Genomic DNA, 26,584 nt, shown 5'->3' on the forward strand with positions numbered 1-26,584 from the left:
TCTATTATGCAATTTATTCACAGTGCAGTAACAGAGGCAACTCAAGCTGGTGCCTCCGAAGAGGGACCCCCAACAAAGGAGCCCTGGGCTTTTATACCATCACAGTCCAAGCACGTGTAAATCTCTTTCTCCTGAATCTCTGTCTACTGCTGTGGCTCCCAGTGTCCACTACAGGTCTTCATGCCCTTTGTTATACAAAGAGTTGGCAATTCACAGCTTATTGTCTCCTGCTGCTGCTCTCCTATTCTAGATTTAACAAAAGCAGTTAGAAATCTCTCATTCTGGCATGGAGATTCTAGTATACAACACATAAACCATCACCTTTGCTGCAGAGATGTCCAGGTTCCATGATACTTATTTTTCTTGTGTGACTAAGGCAGTGGATATATATTTTCAGTAATTTAAGCATTATAGTAAAAACTCAGAATTTCACCAGACTTTAAAAAATACAAAACTCTCTTCACTTGGCAACCTCATCACAGAGTCCAGTTTTCACCTGTTTATGGTTTTCTGTGTTTCTACTGTAGTTGTGAACTATGGAATTTGAATTTGCCTTGTAATCCTGCTCCTATTTTGTGGTTTAGTCACTAAAACACCTTCTAAGAGAGTGTATCTGATTATTCCTTGTCAGAAGGGGGACTTTAACCCCAACTCCCTCTGCCTGGCTGACTGCCCTCACTATGATGCCAGTGTAAAAACAGCCCCATGGCAGCAGTGTCCTGGCTGCTGTGCAGCTCTCCTGCTGCAAGGTTTTTTGAGTAAGTCATATTTACTTCGGTCAATCCACTCAGGTTTCATTTGAAAAGCCCAGAACAACTTATCAATTAAATTTATGTTCCCAAATCACTTTCAGTGAAGATTTACATTACAATTCTCTAAGAAATCAAAAGCAGCTAAACATATTGAAGATTTCATTCAGTGTGAATAGTCAGCTTCCTCGTATCAGCAAGAAAAACATATTTCTTTGATTAACACTTTTTTCTTTCTTTGAACATCAACAAAATCTTGATAAAAACCCTAGATTGACAACTTAACACAGCCTTCAAGGCTCTACTATCAAAATCCAAAACACTTAGGAAGCTTCTGCTACTTCTGCTGTTACTATAGTTATTAATATATCACCATAACTGAAAGAAAAAATCCAAGAAGAATTTTAGCTCTTAAAAAAAAAAATCAATTCTGCCCTTGTTTTTTTATATACTGTGAGCACAGATACGCTAACCACAGAGAAAGTTCTCCAGTTGGCCATTATACTCCCAAATCACAAGTTACTGTTCCAAAGAGCATTCGATGCCTTTAGACATCTTCATAATTGGCTCAGAAATAGCATGCTGCAAGAAAGGTTAACAGACCTTGCTGTCCCTCATATGGACAAATCTTTATTAAAAATAGTGTAACTGAAAGGTTCTCAAGAATCAGGAAACTGTATTACTTGCAGCTGTTTCCTAAGTCTAATTTGAACAAAAAAAGGAAAAAGTGGCAAAACTAACAACTTCTTCCTCTTACTATTAAATTAAAATCCTAGGTAGCTTTTACCACATCTACCTATGTCACGTGGATGCAAATGATACTCTGATCCTGAATTTTAGCTCATCAGGAAAAAAAAGTAACCTAAGTTCAATATTATTTTTAAAATTAATATTAATTTATTAACCTACAGAACACTATTAATTTTTCCCATAACTCAGTTGACTTACAGGGATTGAAGCTGGATTTAACTGAAAACTTTGCAATCTTAATAAGTTCCAAGTAACTACTAGATAACAGTTTTTATGTCCAATGGTTTTCTCCTCTTCCTACTGTGGTCCATTTTATGCCATGGCATGCAAACATAGCAGAAACATCAAGCTCATTCCCACAATCCCTGGTTAGTAATGAATTCAGAATTCTGTAACTCTTGATCTTTAAAATTTTGAGAAACAAAATTTTAAAATGACACTGTTCCCCACATGCTTCTTTTCCCATCTTGTATCCTGTCTTGGCAGTTTCCTCATAAAGTGTATGGGGAAGTTCCTGGATATTTTGAGCTGGAAGAGGCAGGGCTATAGTGATCCCTTAGCCAACAATCTGCCATATGCCTGGTTGATCTGTACCCTTTTACCCAAACCAGAGCTGAACATTAGACAGCACTCAAGATAGATAATATACATAGTAAGGGCAAATAGAAGGCTAACTGAACAATAACTATTTTTGTTTTAGCAATCTGGCAAAATTTTTTAAATTCCCACAATTTCGCTGAGTGATAAAGGGAAAAGTTGAGAGCAGGATCCTAGTGTCAATGGTGAGAGAGAAAATGACCATCCATTAATCTTCTGCTTCAGAAGCAGATGTAGATCAATAGTTGCCAATCGTTCAGCAATAGAATTGTAAGAGAAGCCAGACAGGAATTTGTTCAGTGCCATGACAGCACACAGAAATATCCTAAAGTGTGGAAGCCTGTCTTAGGAATGGCAAGAACAGAAAAAATTATATGACTTAATTATGACTTTAAATTCTCAAAGGCAGAAATGACCAAAATAGTATTCCCAAAACACATCAGAACTTCTGTTAGGCAGACTATGAAGTATCATGAGGAAAAGACACAGTAGAACTTTAAACCACTTTTATCTCTTAGATATACTTGGCTTCAATAGCAGTAGTGTCAAAAATCAGAAAAAGCAATAGCCATTCCCTTTAGATCACAAAGTCAGCCAACACATTTCTCTGGTGACGTTTTTTGTTCTGTGCTTTTTTCTAGAAATGTATTTAAAAGCTTGTTTCATGAACACATACATACATAGACAAAGATAGTGAAAAAAATATTTTGGCTATCATTATATAACACAAAAAAAAATTAAAAGAAAACACAAATATGAAAGAATAGAAAATACAAGGTTGGTTATATCAATGCTAAAGACATCTTCAATACTAAGACAAATACCTCTTAATTTTGATTATATACTTGTGTCATTATCAGGTGAAATAAAAAGAAGCAGCAGTTGGTATTATTTTACAAGTAAAACCAAACTCTAAAATTATTCTGAAGGCAATGTTAGCAACAATGCAGTTATATCAAAGGCACAATTGTACAGCTGCATCTATCATTAAATTTTCATAGAAATGCATTACATTAATTGCTCTATGATATTTAAAACAAATATTTCCAAAATATTTTATTTGGAAAAATATATCCTATGTTAATAAAACAAAGATATAAATTGGAAGAGAGTAAGAACTTTAACTGAGCGAAATCTGCTTGATTGATCTTATTTTCCGAGATACAAAAATTATAGTTTATTTCATACTATAAATTTGGAAATATCTTTAGCTTTGCTTGTATCTCTAGCTTCTTAGAAAGGGCTATGCAACCTATTGCAGTAAAAAAAAAGGCACTTGGGATCAGATCAGAAAACAGATTACTTAAATGAAAACACATAGACATGAACCATGCAAACTACATTCAAATGGGATATAGAGGCAAATGGAAAATGTTATCTGAAATGATGTGGAGATTGACACAGGTTCTTTATTTGATACATTAAGTAATCAAAATTGCTTCAGTTATACAATTAACAAAGACAAGAACTCTGGTTACTTAATCAGGAACTAAAAATGGCTGAAAGCATTACTTTTCAGGTAATCTCTTAAAAAATGAATTTTAAACATTCAGGAGAATTGGCTAAATTCTTCAAGATTTTCTTTCCAATTACCTAAGTTTGTCTAATATGATACAAACCAATTCACGATTGCATAATATAGAGTTGGCACCTCCAGTACATTAGTCACAAGATTCAGGATCTGAAGCAAATCTAGGACCCAAGTTCTTGTGAGGTAAATTTCTTGTGAGTATTTGGGTTCTCCTCATTATCTATGGGAACTGTAGTAGGAGTTTAATTACCAGATTTAAAGGATTAAAAAAAAGCACTATAAAGCATCCACAGTTCAGAGTAAAGGTTTTCATTGTTCTGATTAAATTTTAATTTCTTTGTACTAAAGAGTAATGTGTTTATGTTTAATAAATAGGAAGCGTAAAAATTATCCCTTAACAATTCATTTCATTTCTTTTAATGGATTGGATATTGTCAATCATATTATATGTAAGTGCATTTGGCCACTTAGCAATCTTGACTGGATTTTGAAAGAAGGTTTTGTTGGGTTGTGACAAATATTAGAAAGGGCTGCTGCTTAACTGTTTGTAAAACCCAGCATCTGTTGTAAACATGAATTATAGCCACATCAAACTTATGTAAAGATTTGCCATTTACATCTGAGATTTGAAAATTAATTCTTTCAAAATGAAGTTTGAAGCTGCAAATCCATGTTAGTGTTCATTAGTTCTGATTATAAGCCCTCTCAAAAAAAAAAGCAGTATTTGATAAAACCTAATTTTTTTACTAAGTTCTTTATTTAGTGTGTTCATGAAAAAACAAGGAAAATAACCCTATTGATTGGTATAGAAATTCTTTACCATACTTCATCAACACAGAACAAATAGCAAGCAGTAACTCAGCAGTTTTGTTACAGTTTATCATATCTACTTATCTCCTTTCACATCTGAATTGACAACAATTAAAAGAAATTATATATCCTTTTCTATCATTGTCTTATTCACTGTTATTTCAAATGGTGTGACTATACTGTGGAAGAGACCAAGAATTAATTCCTATAGAGTCACATTTGCCTTTAACGTATTTTAATAAAAAGCAGTAGTTTTAATTAATTAAGGAATGTGTAAAACATCCACTAGGCACTTCAATACATAGAAAAGGTTCAGTGACCTGCTCTAAGTAAGGAAACATCATCTGCAATAAATTCCTTAGCCAGCCTGACACAAGTTGAAGAAAATTAGATTTTATTAACCTTGGACTGTAGCACATGGATAGACCTTTTGTGAATCAACAGTTTGTTACTTCCACGATGCAGGCTGGACCAATCCCTCACTATGATTCTGCACCATAAACAGCCCTGTCTCCTAGAAATGCAATGATTTTTACCCTTTAACATTAACCCTGACACACTTTACTTAATTTCTAAAGAAACTATTTTTTTAAAAGCTGGGTATCACTACATATTTTAAAAACATACAGATTTCTTTAAAGAAAAAAAAAAGAAAACATTTCCATATCTTGTCAATAGTGAGAATATATATGTTAGACATTTGTTTTTAAAGGTGCAGAATGCCAGTCCCCTCAAATGGAAGTGTCTGGCAAAGACTGAACCCAGCTTAGTCCTGCAGTATTGAATTTGATAGCTGCAGACCCTGAGAATATAAATATAAATTAACTGCTCTGCTTATGGTCTGATACAGCACACTGCTTTCAGAGATGTACTTTGAAATCCCAGGGGATGCCCAGGACATAGGGATTCCTGCGTTTAACATACATTTTATACATCACACTGCCTCTAGCCTTCATGAGCCTGAACCTCAGGTTCCCCAACCACACCAGCCTCCCAGACAGCTGCTGTGGAGAAATGTTTAAAAGAGTAAGAAGTCTCTCAAGCAGAGGGCCTTAGCCCATTAGCACTTTCTACAGAAATGATAAAAACATGAAATCTTGTTTCAGAGAGAGGTGCAGATACTGCAGATGCAAACTGCTGTGATTTCACTCTGATTCTGACTGCTGTGATTTCACTGTGATTTCGATTACAACCAAGAGCTAGGCAGAGTATGTTGCCTAACTACGAGCCATATCTTGCCTGCGGCAGAATACTTTGTGCGCTATCATAAATATTTTCACCTTGCTTTTCTTCTGATGACTACAGTTGCAGTAATGCTGCCTGAGTTCAGAGGTACTGCTCCCTGGAGCCTTATCCTTTTTTGAAAAGGAACCTGTGGGTTCAGTGGGACAGGTAACAGATGTCTGCAATCTGGTCTCTCCATGGGGCCAGTGACTTCTTTTTAAACATTTTCATATCAGTCACAACCAGAAAAAGAGGACAGGTTGAAGGAGAGGCTGAAATGTCTGCAATTAAAATTAGGAATTTTGTGTTGATGCTTAGTATATTCATTGAAAAGATGCAGTTTTGATTCAATCCATGAGACTCCCATTACCCAAACTGAAAAACTGGAAGAATAATGAAAGTATCTAAATAGTTTTGCTCTATCCAAAATGAAACATTTTGACTCTTTGATTCTAAGCTAAAATAAATCAACTTTAAAATAAAGGCTGAGTGCATCTGAGAGTAGACCATTCAATTCACCCCATCATAACTCATTTTGCTCTTAAACTGATTTCATTTTCACTCACAAAATTTGAACTTGCCTTTAACTCCAGTATTCAAGAGGAAGAATTCTGTTCCAGTTTTTTTTCTGCCTGGCAGGACTAGACATCCCTTACAATAAAGCTCTTGAATACAGTAACACTGTATGCCTGTCAGGATTTTTTTTCCTTTTTTTATGTTACTAAAGATATGATGCTATAACTACATTGTATAGTGCAGTACCCAAGTCAAGACACCCAGGATTACCTGCTAAAGATTCACTGATCTCCCATTTCTCCTACCTTTTCTTACTTTCCTTATTCACCTGGAGAACATTTGCACAATGTAAATCAGTACTTTCAACTACTTAAAAAACTTTTTTAGAGATTAAATATATAGATATCAGCACACAATAAAAGCAAAATTAAATGAGTTGAGAGGGAATCTCAAAAGCATACTGACAGGAATAGGATGTAAATGAAATTATTAGGAATGTTTTCAGCTTTAGGTTTTCTTCATAATAAGATGGAAATGGATTGATGTTTGGAAACTTCAAAGACAATATACTTAAGACTGTAAATGTAATTTATAAATCCTACTTTAGTTTACTGAGACTAAAAAATATATTTTATGCTACGGGATAGCAAAGAGTCAAATTAGTATGCCTAATTGAACAGAATATGATTTTAGAAAAGCTAACATCAACTTGAATTATTTTTTTGTTGAAAGTATTTTTTGTTTCCTTGTGTATATTCCAGTCACATAACTCATACATCTGTTATTCCCAGCATCGAGCCTATGATGTTTACACAGATCTCCCTGTAGGGCATTTTGGCCTAACTGAATCATTATTTCAACAGAATGTCCTAGTTTAATGATACTTTTACTTGAAATACTGCCTTTTGCAAGTTTTATCCCCATTGGCACTAACTCAGCCCTTCCACACTTACATTGGAAAATTTGACCCTACTCCTAAAGCAGAAGATGCTGGGAAGGAAGCAGATTTTTCCAGCGCAAGATTGTGGGCACTTCAGACCTTAAGAGTGGCTAATGGGACAATGTGAGCTGAGATTTTGGGGTTTATGAACACAGATAAATCTTAATTCAATGCCAGTCCTGGTTTCTGGTAAAGTGGGCTAATGATCATAAGATATAATTAAAATGGCATATAAAGATTCATTCTTTTGACAGAGCTCAGGATGTTACTACTGTGTTCTCACTTCTATTCTTTAATATTTGACCAACACTAGAATTCTTCTCTTCCAGACCTGGGTGTAGGAACAAGTAAGTGTATTTCAAGTAAGTGTATTACTGGTAGACATTTATGCTGAGCCTTATTTGAAAAACTATATGGAGCCATTCCATATCACAGCTTACAAGTGTAACGTTTTCAAGATATTAAGGCATGTATAAGGTATTTTTTCATTGAAAATTAAGCTCCTGAACACAGAAGACCCTTTTCACAAAGGAACTTGATTTCAATTTCTTAAGAAACTCAACCAGGTGCTTCATTGCAAATGAAACAATTAATAATATGGATTTTTAGTGAATTTTTAATGATTACTTATACATTCTTAAACTTAGTTTTTTCCAATGTCTATCTCTAGACAATTTAGAAATCTAAACCTAAATTTATTTATTTTAATTTTTAATAAGTCAGTAATACTAAGAGTTTGTGTCCAAAATCTGTGAATACTGTGGAATTCCAAAATGTGACACAGTTTTCAAAATACGACACAACCCAAGAACTAGTGACCTAGTTCCAAAGAATTCCACAACATTTGGCTGGTAGTCATTAAAAAAGGCCTTTCTAAGTCTTGCAATATTCTCTCATCTTCATTTTGAGAAGATAAGTACAAGAAGATTTTGCTTCTACACAAGTAGAATGTGTCAGGAGTTTTCCTATTAGTATGCTCTATTTACACAAGTACCTTGGGATCAGAGTGGCAAGGAATATCCTCAGGAATTTGAGGATCATTACCAGGACTTAATGTAAAAAGATTCTCTAACTCCGAACTTAACTTACTTCACTGAAACAAATACAACACCTGCGTATTTCAAAAGACCTCTGCACACAATATAAACTTAAAGTTTCTCTTCAGTAAGGAGAATTTTTGCATGTTCTTTTTTCAGAGTAGAACCTCACTGCAAGGACCTGCTCTGAATGGTAGCTGTGAAAGTTAAAATGTTGGAAAATTAGGAAAGAGGAAACTAACATAAAAGCAAAAAATAATCATTTTTTTTTAAATCACAAAGAGATATGCCCATATGACAGTGTAAGATTTTCAAATGAGTAATGTAGGGTTTTCAAAGGAGCAGGTGCTGTTAACTATGGAGCCCACTATGAATCAGACTTGAGTTGGACTTGCTGAGCCTAAATAATTTAGATTGCATAGAAAAATTCTACATTCTGGTGAATTGAGATTTGGGGCTTTGCAGACAACTAAAAAAGGGGTTTCTTTTCATACCCTCCAGGAAAATGCTGCTGCAACACGTTATGGACTTATTTCAACACGCGAATAAGTGGTAATGAAAAACAGTATTTTTGAACTAACATCATCTGGAAAATTCTATTGAACAAAAATAGAAAACCCCTTTTTTTTCTCACTGCACAAAAGAAAACACATTTTAAAAATCGGTTTCTATTATATTTTGCTCAAGTCTTTATACAGTTTTTCAGAAAGGCATAACCTTTCTGAATAATCTTTATATATCTAGAGAATCATCACTTTTTTCAAGTTCTTTCAATATCACAGTACTAAAGTACGTAGGGACTGGGACTATATATTTTTGTAACTAATTTCCTTAAGATAATGTTAGAAATATCAGGTTCCTTAAAATATAGATGAATTTCAAGGTGAGTCTGCTACCAGATGTTATTAATGACATATGATTTATTGTGACATGAAATCTGATCTGAAACTCATGTTATTAGCCGAGCTTTTTATAAATTATAATTGCAGACCGCTGAAAATACGCAGAAAGACCACTGATAAACTATCTTCATCTTCAGGGCCTAGAATATTATAGTTTGCTAAAAGTCCAGGATCTCTAGTCCTGCTGGTAGGGTGCAGTACATTGGGATCCATAGGTCAGGACTGAGTTCAGATCTTATCACAGTATAATTCCTTCAGAATGAGAAGCATCAGAGCTAGGAAAAGGAGATAATTGAAAACAAATATGTACTATGAGACTTAAACAGAAATATAAACTTGGGTTCACAGTATGCCACTGTATAGATGCTAAGCAGATTGAGTGAGAAAAAAAGGCCCCCATTCTGACTATTAGCTATAAAAGATATACATTCAACAATAAAAAAAAACAGTAAGCAAGATAATATTGAAATGTATTTAAACATCATTCTGTACAGCTCTTAGATGAGAACACAAACAGCATATTTTATTGTCATAAGGTCTATGAAGATTGGCATCTACAGAAGACTTTCAGGTCACCCTCATGCAAAATTGAACAATCTATGGTTAGGTTCACAGTGACAAAACATTTGTGTTAATAATTATTTCTAGACATTCTCTGTTTATTCCAAATAAGGTTGTATCTTACTTTTCTCTCCCCATGTGTCTTTAAATGTTAATTAAAGTTTCTGAAATGTTGCTTTTACCCACCACAACTTGCTAAATTACCTAAATAAGAAGAAACAAACATAAACATTGCATTATGAATGTTATCTACTCAACAAACCAGATATTGAATTTACAGTAAATGTAATGCATTTTTAATCTCCAGAGAAGCTCTGCAATAGCGCTAAAGATTCAGAAAGCAACAAAAGAAACAGATGCAAAGTCTCATTCCTGACTTTTTTTATAGAAACAAAGTTGTTTAATGATAAAAGCAGTTCTATGTAAAATGGCATTCACTTGCCCTTACTAAGAGTATAAATGGAAGAGCGCCCTGTCAATGTACCAGTGTGAATGTGGGAATGAAACATAAGGATCACCATCTGCAGCTGTCTAGGGAGTGTTCTTCAGTGCCTAATGGCAAAGTGTCAATTCAGGGATCCTCACAAAAACAATGCATCATCTTGTCCATGCTAGCCTTACAAGACAAACATTTCACCTGTGAGAACAGTTTATTTATAATGCTATTCATTTCAGCTGAAATACCAGATATCAAAAAGTTACTCTACAAGCGGTCTGGAAGCATATGCTTAATAGAAAATGAACTGATTTCCTCTCCTTTATAAGAATCAATATTTTAAAGGACGTGTGAAACTTAAACCCTCACAGAACATATCATAATAATATGGAAAAATACTTCAATATGCACATATTTTTAGATTCTTACCTACTGTTGAACTTCTCTGGATGTTTTTCTCTCATGATATGGAATCTGTGGGCAATTGAAGCATCCTAACAGAAAAAAAAAGCACCATGAATCTATTGTGACACAAAAAAATTGCAGAACAGAAAACCCAACCTGTATCCAATGCATATCATTTGTAGGGTGTTTTGTGAACTGTCATTTTCAACAAGAAAATTATTATTACATTACTATATTATCACATAGAAAGCTTACATTGTTCCCAGAAAGGGATGTACCTGAATTTAATAATTTATTATTCCTGTTGAAGTCTCCATTCTTTTTACAAATCAAACATGATAGTTTTGTGTAGTGAAAATGTCTTCAAATTTTATACAGCGAATAATACCCAGATATGGTGAAGATTTACTGTAAAACCATTGATACAGTTCTCTCTTGTAGAAATGTCAAATAAACTATTTGAAATCCATTTCTTTAGTAAAAGTGAGTGGCAGATTCAGCAAAGTTATTTTATATGCATACAAGTTGATATTTTCATATGGTATTTAATAGCTTTCTCTAAAACTGGGTAGAAAATAGAAATATTTGTTAGAAGAGTCCCAATTTGCTGTCTGTTAGGATATGAAATCATGTGGGGAAATAGTGCTTAATACAAAAAAAAAGATATTTTTAAATTAAATAAATTTTTAAAATATTTTAAAATTAAGTAAATTATGTTAATATCAAACAACATGTATTTGAAACGAAATAGCTGTTTGAAATATTTATGAGTGCATTTAGAAGAGAATTTAGAAGAGAATCAACCTGTTGAGCTGGTGGGAGTAGAAAGCAAAATATTTGGAACTGATGTGCTAGAATCAGTTTTCAAAGCATTTTTTCTGTCTACTTTGGAGGTATGAAGAGATTTTTTTTACTCAATCCAGACCATATAATTTTTATTTCTCACACTCATTGTTAGAACTTTACAAACTGGGTATTAATCTTTCATTTCTCAATGTATGTATAAAAATAACTGTGAGAGTATGAAATCTACGAACTCTTGAGTCTTGCAGTGGGTAGTAAACACAAAGTAATCCATTTGGATAATGTCTTTGTAATTATGTCTTAAAATTCCGGATATATATGAATATAAATATAAGAGTTAGTTCATTTAGTAAGAAATTTAAATGAATTCCAGTTTCTATGCAAATAACACTTGAGAAAAATTACAAATAAAATTGTCACTATAACCAGCTAACATATATATGAACTTACCTACCTGTTATTTACCAACTTAAAAGATTATGGAACTATAAAGCCTAAAAATTTGAGAGAAATATTAAATTCAATATAAGCCTCTATCTAGACGTATTTTCAATATGTTTCAATTATTTTCAAACAATGGGAATTAGAATTTGGAGGGAAAGCTCCCAAATTAAATACTTAAACCATTTATTAATGATTTCAAACATGACTAAAAGTTTTGATCAAAATAATTTTTATTTAAACAAATCAGCGTTAATCTAAATCACTAGCAAGAATATAAAGGTATCCACTAATATAAACCATGTCTTCAACACTTGATGTTTAAAAAAGGTTTTTTTTTACTAGAATCTTAAGCAGGGCCACAGCAGAGAACTGACTGGTCCAACCTTCAAAGTTTGGTTTGCTAACTTATGGATGCTTTGAAAAGATAAATGTTAAACTTTACTACCACTAAATTCAAAGGTAAAATTGTTCAGATAGATTGCTAACATATAAATAAATTTTTACAACTATGAATAAAAAGCAGTACATAATTAATAAAATTTTACACACACTATCTAATAAGGATGTAGCATAGTATAGAATTTTTGGGAAAAACTTGTGATCCCTGATCAAATTAAATCAGCTCGTAGCAACATGGAATGTGTGAACTCCATCAAGGTACTCAGTTTTTAAAATGATCTTGTTATATAGTTTCTAAAGATGCATATAGTTTGCTGCTTCATGCACATCACTTAATTACACATGTATTTTTTTTATTATGTTTAAGAATGGAATTGCCATTCAACATTTCACTGTTCTGCAAGGAAATGACAGCAAAATTCCCAAGTGAATGGTGTTAGTCAAAAAATGCCTTATTGTTCTGTCCTGTCATCCGAACTGTCATCTGAAACTTTCAGTGCTGTATTCTCAAACTGCACTCATTTTTAATTTAAATTTATTTTCATGTGCAATTTTAGAAGGCAAATATCCACAAGTATCCAGGTGATCCCACAGTTCTTGGAGACGGATGAAATAAAGCTGACAGTAAACCCTGAGACACCACACTTCTAAACAATGCCTGCTAGCTGAACTAAAATAATAACTCTGTTAACTTTAGAAAGACCCATCATTCATACTTTATCCCACATTAGATGTGCCGGCATTAGAAAAGTATATTTGTTAGCCAGTTTCATATGAAAAAGAAATGAAAGGACTATTGTTGTAGTTAACTCTTCATTTTCTACACACTGAAGCGTAAGACAGACCCAAGACAAAATGAATAAAGGAGTAGCAGCATTTTTGACAGAAACTAGGAAACACTAATCAAGGACTAACTGTCTAATGAATGAAATGAAAAGGCTAATGTGCTTACTCACGCATAACAAATGCAAGGCACAAACAAGTTAGGGATCAATGCCCACTGCAGATGGCAAACAGGCAGTTGTTTCCATGCAAGGTTGATCTGACAAAAATTTTCCCCTCCCTGAACAATTTCTGACTCCAAAATGAATCAACCGACTTAATGAACAGAGAGGTAAAAAACATAATATGTCCAGCTAATTTTGACAGGCACAGCACAGGACAGGCACACGTCAGGTCAATTTCACTAAAAAAATTGCTGAAGAGCCACTTTTATTCATGGAAACTGTAAAAAAGAAAAGTAACTACACACAGATAAGCTCAAAACAGGGGAGCTGCTAAGGGTTCCTTCAGCTTATTCTGTCCAACTATTCTTTCAAACCCTCAACTGAATCCAAAGCAGAGTCCTTGGATTCCCTAGCACAGGGACCTCTTCTGAACCCTAACTCCCCACTGGAAGAAAAGCTGAAACCAGCCCATGCTGGCCATGCATTAGGACAACAATCCTCTGCTTTAAAGGAAAAAAAGATAAGAAAGAAAAAAATCAAGAATGAATAAAAAAAAACCTCCCACCCAAGAAACTACACTGAGTTTTCTGTTTTTCAAATGTCTATATTCTTGCACTTGTTAAGACTTGTTAAGCATATCAACTGGTGTAAGTAAATTAAAAGCAAAGGGAAGAATTAAAAGTAACAGGAACTTGACAATTAGTAGGAATATAAGTACTGTCTCCTAAGACCTGCTGTAATTATCAGATGCCATCCCTGAATCCTGAGGAACAACCATTAGAAGTTTCCTGGCTGAGGAGAGCAAAAAGAACTTCACTGTGAGTTTTTTGGCCACATTTGTAACATGAGTGATTTCAGCAGACTTCATTCACCTATTTCAAGTAGGGGCGTGCAGCCCAACTTGTTTAGACATACAACTGTTGTTGGACCAATGGAGAAGTTAATTTTTTTTTGTGTCAAAAGCTATACTAAAATCACCTAATTAACTACACAGAAACAGAGTAATGGTATGGTAAACAAAATATAATTTGCAAAATATGCTGACCTTTCCTGGTACCTGATATTGTGAATGGCTAGGAAAATACGAGGAATTATTTTTGTATTTTACTATTGCCATTCAACATTTCACTGTTGTGAAATAAAAGTAATAATACAAAACTGATGTGAAAGCGAAATCCCAGGATTCAGTAAAGCAAACTCTCATGCTTCCTTATTATTATCTAGCAAAAAGAACAGGATTCTTAAAGAACAATCATTTGACAGTCAGACACTGGTCTAGAATTAATACAATTTCTGGGATTTACATATTAATTTTTATTAGTAAACTGATTTGCATTCTGGCCTGAAATACAATTTTCTAGCATTACGATATCTGAATCTAAATATTTTCCAGTTTTACACCTTAAGTAAATGCAAACATACCTAAAAATGGCAAAAAATTATTATTAATAATAATAATCTGAGGAGAAACAATGTTGTCAAGCCTGTTGCAAGAGGAAAGGAGGAGGAAGGTCTAATGTCATTGCTCTAATATGAAACTATCACCTTTCCCTTCATCCACTTTTCAGTCACAGAGCTCATTTTATACCTCGAATTGTAATACTTTTCACCAAACCATCCAAGAATTAACATTTTTTTCCCAGGAGCAGTTTTGCATCAGAATCAATGCTGGGCAAAAAGTAGTGCTGAATACAGAGCATCTACAGCACAACTAAGCAATCAATTAGGCAATTTTTTTGTTTCTGAGACTATTATATGAATACTTGAATTGTACAGTACTATTCTAAAATTCTGCATTTCTGTTTTAAGATATACAATATCTTCAGTCATTCACATGTCATATGACAATAGCCTACATGATAATTTTTCTTAACTAAATTCATAATACCAATCTAACCTGAAAGAAACTATCACACTGTGTGCTCTTCTGTATGCCTTTCCTGCTTAGATGGTTTCTACTCACTACTGTAGCATTTAGAAACGAGATGAAAGAATGGGTATTTGAAGAACAGAAAATGCAGGTTATCCCATTTTAAATTCTACATACAGACTCTCAAAAAACGTCCGTTTACATCACACAAGTATTCAACCAGGACATACATGTGATGAACATGCAGACATACACATATATGCACCCTTACATTTGAGCCTGTTCAGGCTCTGAAGCAGCTGGGCTATCCTTATACCTCACTCAGGTTTGTTTTAAATCCTGACAGTGAAGATAAGATAGAGAACAGACAGAGCATATCTGAATCTACTCCTAGGAAATGGAAAAAATATTTTAATTGAACTAGGACATTTCTCAAAGTGACCTGCCAAGAAGAAAAGAAGCTTAAGTTGCTACACCTCTTTAATACCTTATGATTGACTTACACACATATATATTCATCTTTTTAATGGGTATTAGCATTACCGGAAAGCAATCTGAAGCAGTCTTTTCAGAGGAGTAACCTTATACATTGTGAATAACCTTATAGAAAGATTAATGCATTTAATATATGTCTGTCTATAAGTTTGCTGTGATTAAAATTTTCATTAAATAATAATTTTTATGCTGGTGAACAAACAAATGACCATTGGGCATCTTCTTTGGATACAAACGATCTGATTTTTTTTTTTTTTCTCCTAAGATGCTTCTTTAATTAAGGCTTAATGGATCCACAAGGCTAGGAAGCTTAAGGGATAATTCAGCAACCTGTAATCTTTGGATCAGAATGCAAATCTAACCTGAACAACCAGTTAGCTCCCATCAGTTATTAATGTGGTATAGTACAGATGTACAAAAAATATCACTGAAAATAGATGAAGAAAATTTGCTGTGGTGGCTTAAAATTAATTTCTAGATAATTATTTTCTAGAAAGAACAAACATCCTCACTATTCTGCATTCTACTTTCTGTACATATATATAAAATACAAAAACCAGAGGTACACCCTTCATTTCAGTATCTCCCACCCCATAATAACAATCTCAGATAAACAAATTGAACCATTTTATGACCAAGTCTAGAAAAAAGCAGTCAAGAAGCTTAAGGTTCTGCCTTCTTTCAATCAAGCTGTCAGTTCACATTTGACTCCCAGGTTTTTGATTAAATTACAGTAATTAACCTGAGAGGGAACGGAATTTTAAAAAAATATTTATTAATACATCAGTTTTTGGTGAAACATTAGGTATTATAATTGTTTTTGTTTCTACTGATACTTTGGGCCTGTACAGATGAGAAAGACAGTAGTTTGAAAATGCCAGAGCAAGAAGAGACTACAAGCACTTCTTAAAACAGCTTTACTTAAAGATACTGATAATTCACTTCCTTAAGAAAAAAATATGAGAACAAAAATCTGAGAAATTTGTGTTCCTGGCTTTTCAAGAACACAGAATTATGAAAATAATGCTGTTTATTTTTTCTGTGATATACTCTGATGGTCAAGTTTAAATATATTTCAGCTTGATAAGTCAAGTGACAGTTTATACTTTAATACTCATTTAAACAGGCAATATCTCAAAACCTAGGACAGAACATCAGAACCACAGTATTTATAAATGATAGACAAAAGACCAGAGGATGCTATATCTGGAAATGGTGACAAAAAATTTGAAACAGGTTTTCAAAGGTAAGCATATTTCATCTCCCTTTTTATTTGAAGTCAGAATTGAGTTTCTAACGATTCTATACAGACATTTTGCAGAAAAAAAAATTACTGTGCAAAAAAGCTCAGCCATCCTTATGCTCTGCCTGTGTGTAACTCTAAAAATTGTGGGCACATTCAGCCATTGACTTCTTGGTACTTACTATTGATCAGTTTACACAGGGTGACCACATGTTCCAGCTGTGTAGGGACCAGTTCCATAAGATAAGCCTTTGTACCAGTACCTGAAGGACTTCATTTGAGGAGCTATTTTGGGTTTTAGAAACAGACAATACAATCCTATGTACCTATATTTTTAAGTCATTAATCAAGTGAGAGACTGGAAGGTAAGACAAGCCATCATCAGACCAGATGTGTCATGTGCCCCATGACTCAATGCAATGCAGAGGACACGTAAGATGATCTCTGCTGAGGATACACTGTGCTACATCTTCCCTTCTTTGTATTTGGTCACCCTAAATTTACTGTAACTAGAGAAGGGTTCTTCTAGGTCCATGCTAAGTGTTTATGTGGTCACTAAAAAGAGAAGGAGAAAAGTAATCACATGGCAATTAGCCAACATAGCCATATAGACAGTGTATTAAATATCTTGTATATTAAAAAGATCTCTGTGGTAAACCTTTAGTAGCATTTCTGATAACTGCTGATTGAGAACTATGTTGAAATAGCCCCAAATTATCCTGCAAAATGAGTTTGAGCAGAACACAACCAAGGACACAGGCTGAAACTCAATATAGACAAACACTATGCAATGCAATTGTCTGTTGCTTTAGACGTTCTTCAGAGAAACACAAAAATGACTCACAGGTGTCTTCAATAAAGAGCACAGAAACAAAGTTTACATTAAAAGCCTGTCTAGCTTGAAACAAATGCATAAACTTTCATGTCCAGCACTTCTGCAGTTCTTAGGAGAGAAAAGTGAGTAATTTGCTCAATTACTAAGCATTTCTTTGATAAAATACTAATTGGCTTCATCACATTAGAACTTAGAGAAAAAAGCAAATCTGGGATATAGAGAACTGCTTGTGTAGTGTCTTGAAAAATTATACTCTGATTTTTCAAACACTCTCATAATAAAAAAACCCCAAAACACCCCCCAAAACCCCCAAACAAACATAAATCTCTGTGAGTATTTTTATTCTGAACACTGATGAAGTTTGCACCAGAGTAGTATTCTCAGGGTCTGAATGCTTAAGAGTTAGAAGAAAGCTCTTTGGAAAGATTCTCCCAAAAGGCATATTGACATGTTTCTGCTCTGAATTGTTATTTCAAGATCTTTTGTTCTTAATCATACAAGAAACTGAGCACACCTAGCTTCTTAACTTTTATGAAGGTATGCCTGAAATGCAACAGTTTGAGCAATCCTCAATGGGGTTCAAGCCAAATCTTGTATCACCACCCATTTTATACACTCATTTGCTTGATAGGGATCAAATAATAAATGTTCACCTGACTTCTCCCTAGCAACTTCCCATAACTTGTTAGTCAAAGCCTTGGCAACAGAGTCTTATAATTTTAATACATATTTATGCTATTCATTTGTTTCCATAGCAGGTATTTATTTTTATAAGAAATATGCAAACCACTAAAACATCTCTCATTGATTTACACTCTGAAAGAATATTTTTCTCTTAATTGAAAAAGGTCACTGTTTTCCTCATTCATTATGTTTTCTATTTGAAATTTAAATTTTTGCATTACAATATTATTTATTATCTTTCCTATTGGACAAACAAATATTAATTTACAAAAAACCCCTAACATACTCATAAATTAGGCCTAGATGTTGGATTATTTATCTACAGACATTCACTCTCTCTCTCTGCTGATTTACGACAAACTTGTTAAGATCCTCTCCCTTATATCTTTCATACAGTCTGTTTGTTCTGTCTCAAAGGTCCAGATGCAACTTTCTTAACTTTAATATCTGCATTTGCGCTTGAGTTGCATCAATCAAAATATTTTCTGAGTCCTTCTCCTTTATTTTCTTGGTAAAGATGTATAAGGTTTGTAATTCCTGCCTTTGTGGAGGTTCCTTCAAGCTCACTCCCTCCTCCCTCCTCTACCAACACAAGCCACCTCCTGGTACCATGAAGCACCTGAGATCCAGTTCAGACTCCAAGGACCTGTCAAAGTGTGAGGGAGCTGTGGGAAGGCAACAACACCAAAATGGCAGAAGAGTTATATATCAAACTGAGACAAACCTATTTAACAGTAAGTCTGAAAATAACTGAGTAACTAAGAAGCCTCCAAGAAAGAGTTAGATTCACATGAGCTACTCATGCCAAGTTTACTCCCACTAGAGTGGTTTCTCTGAAAAGGTACTGCAGAAATAAAATTAAATTAAATTGTTCATAACAATATTAGATGGAAGAGATTACACCCTAGGAGATCATCTTGATCACATACTGGTTTTACTGCTACTGTTAATCAAATTTTTAACGTAAAAGCTGAATGCATACTTATTTTCATACACAGTGTAAGTAGTCAGATTATTTTTTGAAGTGCAAAACCCAATCACATGCTACAGGTCAATATTTTCATGAAAAACAAGGAGTTAATATTCTCTGAAATATGTCAATGCAATGACTTAATATAATTAGTTCATATGAACAGTGCTTGATATCAGTTGCTTTCAAGTCCATGCTTTGCAGTAACAGCTATCTAAAACATGAAATAGACCAAAAAATTGAACTAGATGCCATTTTACTGAGCTTTTAGGGATTCTAAATAATATTCTCTATGAATAATAGAAACCTGCATTAAAAAAAAAACAAACCTGAACACGCTACAGCTTAGAGAATGAAAAGCTTTTTCTGGACTTAATATTTGGATATATGGAAAGGTGTTAAAATATGTCCAAATACAAATATGTGTTTGTGGAAGATGAATTCAAATTTTACAAAATTAATCCACACATATTTTCCTTCCAAAACAAATCAAGCTTTTTCTACAGATGCTTTGAATAAATAATTTAGATATGCAAAATGTTTTACAGTGACGATCTACCCAGAGTATGAGATACAAAGGTTATGCAGTAACTATTTTTGTAGGCTCTGGACATTAAAAGACTTTGAGGTTAAATATATTTATTTACTCCATAGAAAAGTTCTATCATGTGCAATAAAGGGAATAAGTTACAGGTTATTATCAGAATATTGATATTTAGGGACAACAAAAAACTTGTTATTTATTGTACTAAAGACACTACTAATTGAGAACTGTAAACTTTTTTTTAACAAAATCAACATGGGAGTTAAAAATGGTTTCCACTGAAAAGGGGAAAACTCCCAGCTACTTTAGAAACTACCAATTATGTATTTCACTCTTGGTTTATGTAAAACTGTTTCATTATTAAGCAATCCCACAGCAAAATGAAAAATACTATTCTGTACTGGGTCAGAAATCCAGGAAACTGCACTAAAGCCCTTTGCTAGGATTTAGCATGTGCAGAATTTTGAACCCAAGAAATAAAGAGAAATAAAAATGTGCAAATTTCTTGCAATGTGCTGAATTAATCCTTCACAGAGGGTCAAAGAAATTATTTTACTGCCTTTTCACATTGCAAGGATTCAAATTTGCAGAAGACTAGTGAAAAAGTCTAGAGTAGTGTAATGAAACTGAGAAATTTCTTCAATTTTTCTAGCAAGAAACTACCCCCTCCCAAGAGTGCACTTGCATAATGCCTTTTTCCTAACCATCTGGACAGACTCAGTGCGTCATGGTTGTTTAGCAACTTAGGGTTTTCATGGTAGCTTTGAATATATTATACCAGTATCCTATTCTCAGCCTCAAATTGTTTGGGAGGATTCTATATCTGCATAAAAACTCTTTGCATAAGACCCATTTACTAAGGATTTCCAACACACATGAGGTTTTCTAGAAGGCTAAGTTGTTTATACTAAATACTAGGGTACAATTCCCCAAATTAATGATCTACTGTACAAAGTTACTCCTCAAGTGATCAAACTACAAGTGCAGACACCTGCAGTGCAGAGGCAGGATGAAGACTAAGTTCAGCAGACAACTAAAGCATACAGTCAAAGTTAGGTCCACAAATTTTCACTGCAAACAACATGAAAGGGGCAGTTTCTCCGAACCCTGAGCCAGACAGTTATACTATAAATATATTTTGGAGATGGAGAACCCCATTGTCTTTTGATAATAAATCAATTTACTTCATGAGAAAGATGTAAAAAAAAATCTTTGGTCTCAATGAAAGCATAGTCAAATCACCTTTCAGTTTTTTACCTTAAAAAACAACAATGCAGTAGGCTGGAAGCTGCTCCTAGATTTTTATAAATTTGCAAATCAAAGAGCACCTGTTTGTAAAGTGCTGCTTTGCTCAACTACTTAAATAATGTAATCAATACTAAATGACAAGCTAGAATTCCCAAATTTGCTGCACAGTAAGCAGACACTTGTCTTGCTGATGTTCATAATAAGTAATCCTTACAATGTTAGCCAAGACAAATGTTGTTAATATTAACTTTTACTCAAGCATAAATATCACATCCATATGACATCAGCAGATATTATCTCACAGTAAGATTATCTTAATGTTTGCAACTATTTTGTATAATAATAGCATTAATAAGGGCAATGCAAATCAGTTAAATCCTACTTCTACTACTGGGCATTTTTTTGCTAATGAACAATCAAAACCTATAAAAAACATATGCAATTTAAAAGATCAGTGCAAACAAAGTATTTCCAAACATTTGCAAAAGCCTGGAACCATAATTAATCTTTCTTTTAGTTTCAATTATGGACATTGTATTCAAAGCCACTTCCTAGCCAGAAGAAATATACTATTGAGACACTGTTTTAAGGACAATAGATGTAACAGAGGTTTCAGAATCACAGTCACAGACTATTCTGAATTGGAAAGGACCCACAAGGATCATCAAGTCCAGCTCTTAAGTGAATGACCCATATGGGAATAGAACCAACAACCTTGGCATTATTAGCACCATGCTCTAAGAAACTGAGCTAATCCCAGTTTCCTTCTGATAAAATGAAAATTGCCATTCAAACTGCCATTACTTCCCAAATAAATTAATCTGTGTCAACGCTCTTCAAAGAGGCATTTCATAATGGCCTTTATGCATACATTACCTGTGACAACAATTCTGTTTCTGGAATAAAAGTATTTTTTCCCTTAGATTTCTTTTAGTAAAAATACTTACACTGTTCGAAATTATTGAAGTATCTCCTACATCAATTTCAGTGTTATTGCACAAATTGTAAATTATGCTTTCAGAGTTATGGATGGAATTTTTTAAGGCTTCAATTTTTATAGCCTTTTGAAAGGACAAAGAAATCTATAAAAAAACCAAGATTACAATTTCAGCATTTAAAATCTACACAAAATAATTCAAACAAATGTTATGACATTTAAGATAATGAAACCCTTCATTTATGCCAATGTGTCCTACTTCACATGTAAGGAGTCAGAACAGATGTCCAAATATTGTAATGCCAGAGAAAAGTTAGGGCATATCTTGATTAATACTCTCAAAGCAGTCCGTGGTGTCTCTTTAAAACTGGCATGAGTTACTTCAAAATATCTATTCAAAATCCATTCTAGGAAACACAGCTAGACAAAGTGTTCCCAAGACAAAAGGAAAACAATAAAGCTCTGTATAAGCCTTTTAGCAATGTAAGCTGCATATTATCGACAGACCATTCATTGCAATCAACAAATGATTAATTGCAAATTTGTTGCTAAATTGACCACGAAAAAGACAAGCTTCAGGGTACTGTTAAAGAGGAAAAACTTATGTTAAAAATGATTGGAGACTTTTTGTAGTGAATTAATTCTAATCAATACTCTTGTTGACTGCACAGTGAAATAATGACTTCCTTAAATAGCATATGTACCCATTATTGTAGACATTCAAATTAATATTTAACCTAATGCCTTCCTTTGTTTTTTCTGAATTTGAAACTGCATTTTTCTAATTTCACCTTTAAAAACAACTGTCTACGATAAACAAATTGTAAAGTCGAATATCAATCAACTTGGGAAGCATAATATGCAGGCAAAAAAATAGAATACAAAAAGTTATGCTTATTTAGAATATTTACATGAAAGTCTTGTTTTTAATTACAACTGGCATGGATGAAACAATAGGTGCCTTTAAACATATCTAGTGTACAAACTTCTAAACAACTATGCAATCATTTTGTTTGGTGCAAAAGTAAGAATTCAGAGTTTCCTGGATGTCCCTTTTTTCTCCTTTTGTGGATGCAGTCACATACTTAAAACTTAACCCTTTAATGATAATGATGATTTCATTCCTGTGATGGTCAATGTACTAGCACAAAATAGACATGAATTACTGGAGGAGGGCTACTTTTGTCATAACAATGGTATTTTGAAAAGTGCTTTTCTTCTGGCATTTGACCAGAAGTCAGTTTCTCAAATTTTTCTTCTAGACAACAAATTTCCATGAATTTACAAACACTGCTATTGACAAAGTAATAATTTAATTATTTAAGTACATTCACAGCTAATGCCCAAATCAAAGTTTTGACAATGAATGGACTCTTTAAACGGAATAGAATTTCATTCTAAAAACCTTTTGGAAATCAAGTTTTCTATAAATGTGGTTTAGGTTGAACTGCACAACTGAGCTGCTGTAATATTTTATATTTTTGGGGGGTTGGGTGGGAGGTTTTTTTTTTTTGTTTGGGGTTTTAGTTGGTTGGTCATATTGTTTTTGTATGACAAGAGAAGACATTTATTTCAGGCCCTGGAAATCTTTCTTCTACTCCTCAACTACTCCTGTAGTGTATATTAAACAAACAAACAAAAATATATCCAAAACACATTTATACCTGTGTATTTATATCTATCTCAAGGAAACAAATTTAAAAAATACTGAAATTTCTCAGACTCCAAAGGAAATTATAAGATTATCTAAAAAGCACAAATATTGTTTTCTTTGAGGCACTTAAATGACATAAAGAATTCACAATACCTAGCTTTTAGAGTCTTAGACGTGGAGTAGAACCCAAAAACCTAAATCTATACCCAAACCTCTATATAATCAGTTACTTCAAAATTTGGCACAAAATCCCATGTTTTAAGATTCAGATATATCTGGCCATACCGCTGTGTCTTCTTCACTGGAGTATTCAGGAAAGTTCCTCCACTGGCTTGGCAGCCGGAGGCCTGCAAGGAGGTACTTGCATCTATTCTTTAGGAAATGTTAGCAGAGCTTATACAGTAACTCCACCTAGTCCAGTGTCCTTTTCTCCTGGGCTTAAAAGTGGATTCTTAGTGCAAAATTTAGAAAGGAAAGCATGAAGTTGTATCTACCTAGTATACTACTTCAGGCCCCCAAAATTTCTTTCTGCTAATAAAACCAGGCTGATAGAAAACTCCTGAACAAAAGCAAATGCAAAGACTTGCATCTGTGTGGAATAAGGCTACCACAAAAGCTGGTGCTGAGTGTCAAGCAGATCTGCAGAAAAAGACACAGTGGTCCTTGTGAATGTGAACATGAGTCACCAGTGTGCACTTACAACAAAGAAAGCAAACAGAAGTCTTTCTGTGCTCCATCAGAAAGACTGTATCCACCACCCATGCACACAGCAGTGACCCTTCCTCTCTGTTCACCGCTTGGGATACTACACTTGGAGCACTCTTTGGTCTTGGGCTTCCCAACACTAGAAAGACATGGACATGGACAGACCATATCTGTAAGTATCTGAAGGGAAGGTGTCAAGATGATGGATTCATGCTCTTCCTCATGGTGCCAAGCAACGGGACAAGAGCCAATGGGTAGAAACTGATGCACAGGAAGTTCCACCTGAATATGAGAAAAAACTTTACTGTGAAGGTAAACTGTACTGTGACTTTGCACTGAAACAGACAGGCGGGTAGAGGTGCACTAAAACAGGAGGGTGCAGAGTCTCCTTCACAGGAGGTACTCAAAGCTGTCTGGACACAATCTTGTGCCATTTACTGTGGGTTGGACCAGATGGCCCACTATTCTCCCTTCCAATCTGACCAATCCTGGGATTCTGTGATACCATAAGATACCCTCTGCCAACAGAGGGACAGCAGTCTGCTCAGGGGCTGAAGCACCACTTGAGCAGAATCTGAAGCAGCTTGTTCGGCCTCACAGAAAGCTGGTGACAGGAGACTTTACTGCTGTCTACAGCTACCTGATGCAGAAAAGATAGATGGACTCTTGTAAGGTGCAGAGGATAGGATGAAAGGCAACAGGAAAAGTCAAACACTGCCCATACAGGTTGTGGCATCTCCATTCTTGGAGGTGTTCAAGCTTCAATTAGATAAGTCTCTAAGGAAAGGGATCTGATCAGATTTGCTACAATTAGGATGTTTGTCTAAGGATCTCCAGAGGATCCTTCTACACTGAAATATTCTCTGAGAGCCAGAGGTCTCTGCTGAATAGTTCTTACCAAATGTCCCTTCCACGAATTTCATGGTCTCTTGATCCAATGAGCTGCAAGCATCTTAAGAGTTCTGAAGCTTAACTATATGCTGTAGAGAGAAATACTTTCTTTGCCTTGAAAATGGAATTTAGTAGCTTCATTTGGTGCCTGTCAGTTTTTATACTGGAAGAAAGAGCAAACAAACTGACCACCAACCCTCTCCTTCTAACTCACGATTTCATAGACCCCATCACCTGTTTCCTATACCAATGGAATTTAGCCTATGTAACTGTTCTGATGGAATCATGCAAGGAACAGAGCAGACTGATATGGCGATAAACAATGAAGGAATTAATTCAGAAAATCCTTCTGGTCCATTTTGCATGGATTACTTTCGCAGTACATGGAAAAAGAATTTAAATATTAAGTAGGAATAACATTTCTTGACTAACAAGATGAGTCTTTCCCATTCTGGTTCCACAGGGATACTTCCCTAAGTTCCAATCATATAATTATTTCCTCTTCATTTGCTTGAATATAATAGATTCATTAATAAGTTTGCTTTAGACACAAGCTTAGGAAAATAGTTCCTGGGGCCATTTAGAACAGAATAGTACTGAACAGTTGGAAGGCACCTACAGTGGTCTCTTAGACCAACTGACTGAACCCTTCAGGTCTGACTAAAAGTTGAAGAATGTTACTATGGGCCTTGTCCAAATTCCTCTTAAACACTGACAAGCATAGGGATTCAACCATCTCTCTCTCTAGGAAGCCTGGTCCAGGGTTTGACTGCTCTTTCCTTAAACAAATGTCTCCTCATGTTCAGTTTAACACTCCTGTGACTCAGCTTTTCACTACTTCCATGCATCCTCTCATGGGAGACCAGAGAGGACATGAGCACCTCTCTCTCCACTTCCTCTTCATCAAGAAGCAATAGAGAGGAAGGAATGAGGTCTCTCAGTCTCTTTTTCACAAACCTAGACAAAGGCAGTGTCCTTAGCTGATCTTCACAGGACATGTCTTCCAGCCCTTGCACCAGCTTTGCTGTTCTCTGGATGCATGTGAGCGCCCAATCTTCTTAAATCACGGGGCCCAAAATTGCACTCAAGTACTCAAGTGAGTCTGCACCTATTTAAAAGCAGTTCTGTAGTTTCATACATCTTCCTTTATTCCTTCTTGTAAACTACAACTTGCTTCCCTTGTATTTTTGGCTTTTTTCTTCTACTTTATTTTAGTAGCAGATTATTGTGTGCTGTATGTACAAGCTGATGTTAAGATTTTTGTACCATTCTATGCTTTTTAAAAAATATCCACAGCCAGCAGTAGAACCATTCCTTAGTGATACTGTCTCTAGCAGACAAATACTAATAATTACAACAGTTTTTGGGTGTTTGTTCACAAACCTGCATTGTCCAAGTGCTGCAGACTTCAATCGCTGCTAACAATTACAGAAGCTAATAATGTGTTTTCAAAACA

The 26,584-nt window shown here is 34.5% G+C and overlaps 1 protein-coding gene across 1 annotated transcript in view; it reads right to left on the reverse strand.

Annotated features, from left to right (window-relative positions):
* The window catches only part of DGKB (diacylglycerol kinase beta), a 331,799-nt gene that overhangs the window by 126,560 nt on the left and 178,655 nt on the right, over positions 1–26,584 (reverse strand). The window contains exon 21 of the mRNA XM_058833546.1: positions 10,483–10,547. Within this exon, the coding sequence (XP_058689529.1) occupies positions 10,483–10,547 (65 nt within the window). The remainder of the gene's footprint in view (positions 1–10,482; positions 10,548–26,584) is intronic.

The sequence above is a fragment of the Poecile atricapillus genome, chromosome 2, assembly GCF_030490865.1.
Source record: "Poecile atricapillus isolate bPoeAtr1 chromosome 2, bPoeAtr1.hap1, whole genome shotgun sequence".
Taxonomy (NCBI): domain Eukaryota; kingdom Metazoa; phylum Chordata; class Aves; order Passeriformes; family Paridae; genus Poecile; species Poecile atricapillus.